A 12,114-nucleotide genomic window follows, 5' to 3' on the forward strand; every position below is an offset into this window, starting at 1 on the left:
GTTCTTGCTGGAAAACCAGAGACTTACTCTTTTTGTGCTATGTAGCAGTTCCTATAACTGGGTATGCCTCTGGGCAAAGCTGGAATGCGATGGGGAAATCAAGTTTTACCTACCCCTCAGCAGCTGCTTCTGTGAGTTGGTGGGAAAAGAGAGTGCTGCTAGTCTGTGTTGGCATTATCCCAATGTAAAGCATAGAGTATCAGAAGGTTTCTGTCCTACAAATGCTACTGTATGGTTGGAAGGCTTAGGCTTACTTTGTTGCTAATGTTGGCCTAGTAGAGGGCATGGAACATCAAAAGTGTTCTACCCCATTGAGGTTGCTGTCCTTGCTGCTTTTGGGTCAGGGGAGGAGACGCCTTGCCTCTTTGGTGCTGGCCTTTCCCTGGTGTAAGGTCAGGAGAGCCAACAGATCTCCTCCCCGAAGGGCTTCTCCTGTCACCAGGGAGAGGGCAGTTACTGTTTTGTTGCTGGCAGTCATCTGCTGTGATCGCCTCACAGGGCCACTGCAGCTGGTTGGGAGGATGAGAAGGGCCACCTCAGAGCCACTGCTTGCCTGGTGTGAAAAGGAGGCAGTCAGTAGTTCTTTGGCCTGTAAAGGCTACTTCCATGTCTGGTACCAGCACTGAGGGGAGACCGGCAGCTTTGTTCCTTGTGCTTGCCTGGCATAGGGTAGGTCAGGTCACAAGAGTTTGTCTCCCAGGTCCTTCACTACTCTCCCTACCCACCACCCCTACCCTCTGGAGATTGCAGCCTTTTCTTGGAACCCCGTCTATCTGCTCTTGCTCTCAGTTGTCAATGTGGGCTGCCCCAGAGTCTATGTTGGGAAGTGAGAAGGCAGAAAACATCCCCCTAGGAAACTCATCACCTCACTGCTCCTTGGGACCTGGGTTCTGTATCCTTTTTGCTTGATCTTATCTACTATTCAGTGTCTTCTGGCAGTAACTTTTAAAATTTTGTTCAGAACTTATTGTAATCAGATGGAGTGATAGGATGGAATGTGTATATTCCATCTGGAGTGAAACTGGAATCTCCTGCAAAATATATTTTAATTCACTGCAGTTGCCTGATAAAAATTATGAGCGAGGATTTCAGTACCTGTTCTTGCAGCAGAAGCTTACTCTACTTGATTTATGTGTAATGAGAATGCTGGAAGGGGTGAATGACACTTGATGTGAAATGCAGGAACAATGCCCCCAAACCACGCTACAGACCTGGTTTGCTGATAAAATCGTGAGGGCCACTGCCAGACATTGAATGTCACAGCTTGTACCACTGCTGCTGAAGAGCAGGGAACTCTGTCTTGCAGGAGATGCAGTACTGCTGTCCTGAAGGAGAGTCCTCAGGTCTGAATGTTGTGTCTCCCCCAAGTTCATATGTTGAAATCCTAACCCCAACGTGATGTTACTAGGAGGTGGTGCCTTTAGGTAGTGATTAGGTCATGAAGGCAGGACTCTCATGAATGGGTTTAGTGCCCTTATGAAAGTGGACAGAGAAACTTCTCCTTCCCCTTCACCATGTGCGGTTATAGCAGAAAGACTGCATCTGTGAATTAGGAAGTTCGGACACTAAAACTGCCTTGATCTTGAACTTCCCAGCCTCCAGCACTATGAGAAATAAATGTTTGATGTTTATAAGCCACTCAGTTTATGGTATTTTTGTTGTAGCAGCCTGAATGGACTGAGATAGAAAGAGGGTATCCTCATTGTCTTTGAGCCACAGCTCAAAATGAATGTTGTGGCTGGAGCTCAATTGCATTTCCTGTGTCGTATCTGTAAGGGAGGCTGGCAAAGTTGGCACCTGACTTTTTGCTTCTCTATGAGTGGTAGCCTCTGTCTTCTACGAAGAGTCATTTTTGGGGCGAATTCCCTAAACACAGAATGAGGTTCATGTTCTCCATGGCCAGAAAGAATGACACGTATTTATACAGTCACCCCATTCACACAGTTGCTCAGATCACAGGCATTGGCTTCATCTGTTATTATAGCCCAGATCCAATTCTTTAGGGAATCCTATTGTCTCTGTCTTTAAAATGTATCCCAAATCTTCTCACTTCTGAACACTTTCTTGCTGTTCCCTAGTCCAGGCCACTGTCAATTTTCACATGAACCACATCAGTATCTTCCCAGTTGACCCTCTTAATTCCTATTTTGTTTTTGCAGCAGACTTTTCTTCACAGAGCAGCCAGAATATATTTTTCAAAGTATTTATTTTCATGTAATTTCAAATTTACAGAAAAGTTGTAAAATCAGTACACAGCTTCTTTATATCCCTTTTTCAGATTTACCAATTGCTAACATTTCACCCCATTGCTTTATCTCCCCCTCATCTCTTCCTCCCTTCCTCCCTCGACTAATATACCCTCTCCCTCCTTTCCTCCCACCTCACTTATATACCTCCCCAGACACTCACACGCATATGTATACGCACATACATAAAAATTATGTATGTGTGTTTAATTTCCCCCAGCTTTTGAAAACAAGTTGCAAACATCATGCTCCTTTGCTCTTAAATTCTTTAGTGTGGTGTTCCTAATAACATTACATTTTTTTATATAACCATGAATTTAATGTTGAGAAAATACTATTTAATCCATAGTCAATAGTTTCATCAGTTATCTTAATGATCTTGTCCCTAATTATTTTCTCACCAGTTCAATCATCATACCTTTTTGTCTCCTTTAATTTGGAATAGTTCCTCTGCTCCCCTGCCTCTTTTTCACTTTGATATTTTTGAAGACTGTAAGCCAGTTGTTTTGTAAAATGTAGAATTTGATTTTGCCTGTTTTTTTCATAATTAGAGTCAGTTATGCATTTCTAGAAAGATTGACCCACAAATGATATTGTACCCTCACTTCCTCATATCAGAAAGTACATGATGTCAGTTGCATCCCAGTATTGATGATGTAAACTTGGATCACTTGTTAAGATGGAGCCTACCAGATTTTTTCTTCACTATAAAGTTACCATTATCTCTTTGTCATTATTAAGCCATTTGCAGGGAGATTTTGAGACCATGCAATTACCCTGTGTATTACCAGACTTTCCTCCATTAGTTTTAGCATCCATTGATGGTTCTTGTCTGAATCAGGTATTATTGTCATGATTGCAAACTGATGATTTTTCTAACTCTATAATTTATCTTATATTTATTAGTATTCTGTAAGGAAGAGCTTTCTCTTATTTACTTCTTTATTATATTAATATGCATTCAAGGGTTCTTATTTTAGTCAATGGTTTATAATCCATTACTTTATTTACTTTGATGCCCTAATTGTCCCAGGTTTAGCTGGTGGAAGCCTCTCCAACCTGCATTTTATCGTTTTTAGCATATCCCTGTCATTTTTGCAACACTTTCTTATTATTTTAACATAACCAAATATTCTATGTTCATCTTGTACTTTTCCTACCTCAGCTCCCAAAACAATCATTTCTCCAAGGAGCCCTGGTTCCTTTAGTGGAGAACGGTATTTAGAAACCAGGATATCTGTGCTGTTTGCTGAGGTGTCATTGTTTCTAGACATTTGCAGCATATAAAGCTAGAGAATAATTTACAAATGTACATTTACCTTTAAATTTACATCTACCTATTAAAAACCATGAGTTCATATTGATATCCCCAGTTTCAAACACCACAAAGTTCGTTCTAGTCTTCCCCTTTTCCACTTGAGTAACTCCCTTCTCCAACAGTGAGAAACTCGACACCCATTATCTTCAACATATTTCCTCAAATATTGTTTAAATCTTCATTGTATTGAAAGCAGTTTCCGAATTGTTAACGCATACCATTGCAAAATACGACGCAGACATATTATCTGGAATGCAGTATTTATTTACCATTCTTTTGGTCTTTAGACTGGGAGTATATATTAGTAGTTTCCTAGGACTACTGTAACAGATGACCACACACTTGGTAGCTGAAAACAACGGAAATTTTTTCTTCCACAATTTTGGAGGCCAGAAGTCTGAAATCAAGGTATTGGCATGGCCACGCTCCCCGCAACGGCTCTGGAGGAATTGTTCCTCGCCTCTTCTAGCCTTTGGTGACTCTAGGCATTCTTGTGGCTGCGAAACTCCAGTCTCTGCTTCCATCTTCACAGAGCCTTTCCTCTTTGTGTCTTCTCCTCTCCTGTCTCTTATAAGGATACTTGAGGATACTTGTTATCAAATTTAGGGCTGACCCAGATAATTCAGAGTGACCTTATCTTGAGATGCTTAATTATATCTGAAAATATTCTTTTTCCAAATAAGGACCATTCACAGGTTCCAGTGATTAGGACGTGGACATATCTTTTGGGGGGGGGGCACCGTTCAACCCACTACGGGGTGTATAGTTACTTGGGTTATTATCTGTTTATTTTTTCAGCGTATTTGTTATTCATTTGAAATACAGTAGGGTTCATTTGTTTCGGTTTATATTGGTTTAGGTTTTTTCCCATCCTTATTTGTTTATTTATGAATATGTAAAACATTAACACAGGGTCAAGAATCAAATAAGAAGTTAATAGATATAGCACTACGAATTACGGTGACTATTATCCAGGAAATGGACAGGTACTCTGGTAGAGAAGAACGGAATGGGCCATATTCACTTAGATAGAGGGCCAGGCAGTACTCATTTGAATAAGTAGCATGTAAGCTGAGATTGAAAGAGTGAGAAGAAGCCAGTCACCTAAAAGTGGAAAAAGGGCTTTCCAGCAGATGGAAAAGCATGTGTAAAGGCCCTGATGTGGGGAAAGAGTCACATGTATGGGAGGAAATGAAAGAAGACCAGGGAGGTGTGTGCATTCTGGGCAAGAAGGAGCACAAAGTTAGGGAGGTTGTAAAGAAAGCAGGGGCTGGAAGATGTAAGCTTTTGTACACTGTGGAAAGACGTTGGAAAGCCAGTGGAAAGCCAGTGGAGGATAAAAAGCAGTGGCGTTTTTAGAAGTATATTTTTAAAGGACGATATTGATTGCTTTTTTGGGGGGGGGGTTACCTTAAACTTTATTCTTTTTATTTTTGTATTTTATTTTATTTTTTTTATACAGCAGGTTCTTATTAGTTATCTATTTTATACATATTAGTGTATATATGTCAATCCCAATCTCCCAGTTCATCCCCGCCCGCCCCCACCCCCCACTTTCCCCCCTTGGTGCCCCTATGTTTGTCCTCTAAATTTGTGTCTCTATTTTATTGATTGCTTTGTGGAGCACATTACACAAGAGTAAAAGTAGAGAGACTAGTCACAGGCCTGTCACAGTACATAATAACTGATGTAGAGACACGAGATAATATTGGTTCATATAAGAGCTGTAGTAGTGAAAAAGGAGAAAAGTGGATAGATTTGAGATGTGTTTTGGGTTGAACTGACAGGACTAGCTCGTGGATTGAATCTGGGTGGGTAGAGAGAAGAGAGTTTAGGGGTTATTGGAGTCTTTAAGGATTACTTCCACGTTTGTAGCTTTAGCAACTAGGAAAGAAGTTTATTGCAAATAAAATGGGCAGTAAGAATCAAGATTTCCCTATTGGGCCTATTATGTTTGAAATGCTTATGACATGCAAATGGAAATGTCAATCAAGTTGATAGTTGAATATACAAGTCTTGAGCTCGGGAGAGGAAAGTGGAATCTCAAACTTCCTATCTAGTCCCTCCAGGCAGTACTTCAGTCCATTCTTTCCTACTGCAGGAAGAGATTCCAGATCTCTGGTCCCTATTTGTACCTTTTTAACATGAACAGAATGTCAGGAGTTGGCCAGATACTATTTGAGGCATTGTGAGCAGGTGGGACTAGAGATGGGTCTCCAGGCCCATGTGTGGGTACTCCAGTTCCAATTCAGTCTTTCCAGAGAGCTACAGTTATTTTACTTCTAAGTCATTTAAATATGCACACTTTACTACTTTTAGTTTAGCTTTATTCTGGACCCTTTCAGAGTAAGTGGCCTTGTCATTATTATACTAAAAAATATTAGGTTCTTTTCTGCCCCATCTGAACCTGACTTAGAGTATGAGACTGCTATAACTTACTTTCCTACATAGGAAGGAATTGTGTGTGTGTGTATGTGTGTGTTTATGTTTGAAATATATATTCTGTGATTGATTTGGTATGTATGTCAGTTTTTATACCAACATCACAGTGTTTTAATTGCAGTGTTTGTGTGGAGCCAGAGGAATCAGGCTCCCTGACTTCAGGCTATACTACAAAGCTACAGTAATCAAGACAGTATGCTACTGGCACAAAAACACAAATATAGATCAGTGAAACAGGATGGAAAACCCAGAGATAAACCCACACACATACGGTCACTTAATCTTTGACAAAGGAGGCAAGAATATACAAAGGAGAAAATTCAGCCTCTTCAATAAGTGGTGCTGGGAAAACTGGACAGCTACATGTAAAAGAATGAAATTAGAACGCTTCCTAACACCATACACAAAAATAAACTCAAAATGGATTAAAGACCTAAATGTAAGGCCAGACACTATCAAACTCTTAGAGGAAAACATAGGCAGAACACTCTATGACATAAATCACAGCAAGATCCTTTTTGACCCGCCTCCTAGAGTAATGGAAACAAAAACAAAAATAAACAAATGTGACCTAATGAAACTTAAAAGCTTTTGCACAGGGCTTCCCTGGTGGCGCAGTGGGTGAGAGTCCACCTGCCGATGCAGGGGACACGGGTTCGTGCCCCGGTCCGGGAAGATCCCGCATGCTGCAGAGCGGCTGGTCCCATGAGCCATGACCGCTGAGCCTGCACGTCCAGAGCCTGTGCTCCATAATGGGAGAGGCCACAACGGTGAGAGGCCCGCGTATTGCAGAAAAAAAAGCTTTTGCACAGCAAAGGAAACCATAAACAAGACGAAAAGACAACCCTTCGAATGGGAGAAAGTATTTGCAAATGAAGCAACTGACAAAGGATTAATCTCCAAAATATACAAGTAGCTTATGCAGCTCAATATCAAAAACATCCAAACAACCCAATCCAAAAATGGGTGGAAGACAGCAATTCCACTACTGGGCATACACCCTGATAAAGCCATAACTCAAAAAGAGACATGTACCACAATGTTCATTGCAGCTCTATTTACAATAGCCAGGACAGGGAAGCAACCTGAGTGTCCATCAACAGATGAATGGATAAAGAAGATGTGGCACATATATACAATGGAATATTACTCAGCCATAAAAAGAAATGAAATTGAGTTACTTGTAGTGAGGTGGATGGACCTAGAGTCTGTCATACAGAGTGAAGTGAGTCAGAAAGAGAAAAACAAATACCGTATGCTAACACATATATATGGAATCTAAAAAAAAAAAAAATAGTAGTTCTGAAGAAGTTACGGGCAGGACGGGAATAAAGACACAGACCTACTAGAGAATGGACTTGAGGACACGGGGAGGGGGAAGGGTAAGCTGGCATGAAGTGAGAGAGTGGCATGGACATATATACACTACTAAATGTAAAATAGATAGATAGTGGGAAGTAGCCGCATAGCACAGGGAGATCAGCTCAGTGCTTTGTGACCACCTAGAGGGGTGGGATAGGGAGGGTGGGAGGGAGGGGAACTAAGAGGGAGGAGATATGGGAACATATGTATATGTATAGCTGATTCACTTTGTTATACAGCAGAAACTAACACAACACTGTAAAGCAATTATACTCCAATAAAGATGTTAAAAAAATAAAAATAAAATAAAAAAAAAGGGCAGAAGACCTAAATAGACATTTCTCCAAAGAAGACATACAGATTGCCAACAAACACATGAAAGGATGCTCAACATCACTAATCAGTAGAGAAATGCAAATCAAAACCACAAGGAGGTATCACCTCACACTGGTCAGAATGGCCATCATCAAAAAATCTACAAACAATAAATGCTGGAGAGGGTGTGGAGAAAAGGGAACCCTCTTGCACTGTTGGTGGGAATGTAAATTGGTACAGCCACTATGGAGAACAGTACAGAGGTTCCTTAAAAAACCAAAAATAGAAGTACCGTATGACCCAGCAATCCCACTACTGGGCATATACCCTGAGAAAACCATATTTCAAAAAGATACATGCCACAATGTTCATTGAAGCACTATTTACCATAGCCAGGATATGGAAGCAACCTAAATGTCTATCGACAGATGAATGAATAAAGAAGAGGTGGCACATGTATACAGTGGAATATTACTCAGCCATAAAAAGGAACTAAATTGAGTTATTTGTAGTGAGGTGGATGGACCTAGAGACTGTCACACAGTGAAGTAAGTCAGAAAGAGAAAAACAAATACCGTATGCTAATGCACATATATGGAATCTAAAAAACTGGTCCTGATGAACCTACTGGCAGGGCAGGAATAAAGATACAGATGTAGAGAACAGACTTGAGGACACGGTGGGGAAAGGAGAAGCTGGGATGAAGTGAGAGAGTGGCATGGACATATATACACTACCAAATGTAAAATAGATGGCTAGTGGGAAGCAGCCGCATAGCACAGGGAGATCAGCTGGGTGCTTTGTGACCACCTAGAGGGGTGGGATAGGGAGGCTCAAGAGGGAGGGGATATGGGGATATATGTATACATATAGCTGAGTCACTTTGTTGTACAGCAGAAACTAACACAACATTGTAAAGCAATTATACTCCAATAAAGATAAAAATAAATAAATAAAATAATTGCAGTGTTTTTGTATTATGCTCCATCCTGAGTAGGGCTAATCTTCCTGAATCATTTTAAAGATGTTTCTATTTTCTCACATATTTATTCTTACAGATGTATTGTAGAATTAAGATTGTTGACACATTTTAAAGAACGGATTTTTTTTTCCCCCATCCTCTTGCTTTTGCCTTGGTTAGTTGTAAGTACTTTCTATTCTCCTTAATTCTTTTCCACTGATTTTTTTCCCCATTGTCTTATTGTGGTTTTTCTTTTTACTTCGTTCCTGAAGAGAGGTTGTCATTTCCCCCACTCTTTCTTTTTAAGCACCTGTTATATGTAAGCACTGTACTAATTCCTGGGCAGGAGGGGTTACATAGTGAATTAAAATTAAAATAAACAAAGTGAAATAAACAAAGCATATTATGAAATAAAACTGAAATAATATAATATCAGTTTGTAATTAAAATAGTGTGCCTTGGGGAGGACTAAAAAGTTTTACTTTTAAGCATACTATGTCAGCTTTTGGTCAGTTTGTTTATTTTTACATTTTTAAAAGAATTTTTTCCTTTTTTTTTTTTTTTTAAGGGTCATACAGCAATGCTTCATACTGGCTCATGGCATCCCAAAATAAAGGGAGAATTTATGACTTGCTCAAATGATGCGTGAGTATTGTTGATAATTCATCTAATACATTCATATATTTCAGTATTTTCTTTAACCTTTATATTGTAGCAATCTTGCCAGTAAAGTAAAAGATAGAATATTAGTAATCCTGATGTTTATATAGTCTTGTTCTCAACTTTACCTTGAATTTAGCTGGCCGTATAAGGTTTGCTTAAATAAATATGGAAGCTGTAGAAATGAGAGTTGGAAGAAATTCAAGTGGCGTTTATTAGGGAGCATAATGGATCAGATTGATGCTGTTAAGTGGACTCAAATGACTTTAAACTTTGTTACTTTCTATAGTAAAGGCTGATTTCCATCTGAATCTAATAGCTTATATAAATTTGTTTTTTAAATGGTTTTTTGGAAGTAACAACTGAAAAAATTGATTTAATGTTTATTCAGATTCTTTTTTCAAAAAATTAATTAATTAATTTGGCTGCGTTGGGTCTTTGTTGTTGCATGCAGGTTTTCTCTAGTTGTGGCGAGCAGGGGCTACTCTTCATTGCAGTGTGAGGACTTCTCAATGCGGTGGCTTCTCTTGTTGCGGAGCACGGGCTCTAGGCGCATGGGCTTCAGTAGTTGTGGCGGGCAGGCTCAGTAGTTGTGGCTCGTGGGCTCTATAGAGTGCAGGCTCAGTAGTTGTAGTGCACGGGCTTCGTTGCTCTGTGGAATGTAGGATCTTCCTGGACCAGGGCTCGAACCTGTGTACCCTGCATTGGCAGGTGGATTCTTAACTACTGCCCACCAGGGAAGTCCCTATTCAGATTCTTTTGCATTATATTTGTTGGCTTAGGATTCAAGAGTATTACAGGGAATATTTGAGCAGCTTTTTCCTGAGTTGTTACATTGTATGATTCATTTTTAGTATTAAGAGTAGTTCACAAGAATAAGTTATTTGTAATATTACAGAGAAACTTACAATGAAAAATCTTATAAATGAAAATATACAGATGGTATTACTTAGGTGAAACACATATTTTATTTATTTATTTATTTTTAATAGATCTTTATTGGAGTATAATTGTTTCACAATACCGTGTTAGTTTCTGTTGCACAACAAAGCGAATCAGCCATATGCATACACATGTCCCCATATCCCTTCCCCCTTGACCCTCCCTCGCATCCTCCCTATCCCACCTCTCTAGGTCATCGCAGAGCACTGAACAGATCTCCCTGTGCTACGCTGCTGCTTCTCAACAGCCAGCTATTTCACATTTGGTAGTGTATATATGTCGATGCTACTCTCACTTCACCCCAGCTTCGCCCCCCCATTCCATGTCATCAAGTCCATTCTCTGTGTCTACCTCTTTATTCCTGCCCTGGAACTAGGTTCATCAGTACCATTTTTTTTTTTTCAGATTCCATATATATGCGTTAGCATACAGTATTTGTTTTTCTCTTTCTGACTTACTTAACTCTTTATGACAGACTGTAAGTCCATCCACCTCACAGCAAATAACTCAATTTCGTTTCCTTTTATGGCTGAGTAATATTCCATTGTATATATGTGCCACATCTTCTTTATCCATTCATCTGTCGATGGACACTTAGGTTGCTTCCATGTCCTGGCTATTGTGAAAAGAGCTGCAGTGAACATTGTGGTACATTACTCTTTGAATTATAGTTTTCTCAGGGTATATGCCCAGTAGTGGGATTGCTGGGTCGTATGGTAGTTCTATTTTTGGTTTTTTAAGGAACCTCTGTACTGTTCTCCATAGTGGCTGTATCCATTTCCATTCCCACCAACAGTGCAAGAGGATTCCCTTTTCTCCACACCCTCTCCAGCATTTATTGTTTGTAGATTTTTTTGAGGATGGCCATTCTGACTGGTGTGAGGTGATACCTCATTACGGTTTTGACTTGCATTTCTCTAATGATTAGTGATGTTGAGCATCCTTTCATGTGTTTGTTGGAAACCTGTATGTATTCTTTGGCGAAATGTCTATTTAGGTCTTCTGCCCATTTTTGGATTGGGTTGTTTTTTTGATATTGAGCTGCATGAGCTGCTTGTATATTTTGGAGATTAATCCTTTGTCAGTTGCTTCATTTGCAAATACTTTCTCCCATTCTGAGGGTTGTCTTTTCGTCTTGTTTATGGTTTCATTTGCTGTGCAAAAGCTTTTAAGTTTCATTAGGTCGCATTTGTTTATTTTTGTTTTTATTTCCATTTCTCTAGGAGGTGGGTCAAAAGGATCTTGCTGTGATTTATGTCATAGAGTGTTCTGCCTATGTTTTCCTCTAAGAGTTTTATAGTGTCTGGCCTTACATTTAGGTCTTTAATCCATTTTGAAGTTCATTTTTGTGTGTGGTGTTAGGAAGCATTCTAATTTCATTTTTTTACATGTAGCTGTCCAGTTTGCTCAGCACCACTTATTGAAGAGGCTGTCTTTTCTCCATTGTATTCTCTTGCCTCCTTTATCAAAGATAAGGTGACCATATGTGTGTGGGTTTACCTCTGGGCTTTCTATCCTGTTGCATTGATCTATATTTCTGTTTTTGTGTCAGTACCATACTGTCCTGGTTACTGTAGCTTTGTAGTAAACGCTGAAGTCCGGGAGCCTGATTCCTGCAGCTCTGTTTTTCTTTCTCAATATTGCTTTGGCTATTCAGGATCTTTTGTGTTTCCGTACAAATTGTGAAATTTTTTGTTCTGGTTCTGTGAAAAATGCCATTGGTTGTTTGATAGGGATTGCATTGAATCTGTACACTGCTTTGGGTAGTAGAGTCATTTTCACAGTTTTGATTCTTCCAATCCAAGAACATGGTATATCTCTCCATCTTTGTATCATCTTTAATTTCTTTCATCAGTGTCTTATAGTTT

The 12,114-nt window shown here is 39.6% G+C and overlaps 1 protein-coding gene across 2 annotated transcripts in view; it reads left to right on the forward strand.

Moving 5' to 3' along the window:
- Positions 1-12,114, forward strand: part of WDR70 (WD repeat domain 70) — a 311,717-nt gene that overhangs the window by 111,760 nt on the left and 187,843 nt on the right. For both annotated transcript variants that reach the window (XM_060146975.1, XM_060146976.1), the window contains one exon: positions 9,213-9,289. In XM_060146975.1, the coding sequence (XP_060002958.1) occupies positions 9,213-9,289 (77 nt within the window). The remainder of the gene's footprint in view (positions 1-9,212; positions 9,290-12,114) is intronic.

Source organism: Lagenorhynchus albirostris, chromosome 3 (genome assembly GCF_949774975.1).
Source record: "Lagenorhynchus albirostris chromosome 3, mLagAlb1.1, whole genome shotgun sequence".
NCBI classification, from domain to species: domain Eukaryota; kingdom Metazoa; phylum Chordata; class Mammalia; order Artiodactyla; family Delphinidae; genus Lagenorhynchus; species Lagenorhynchus albirostris.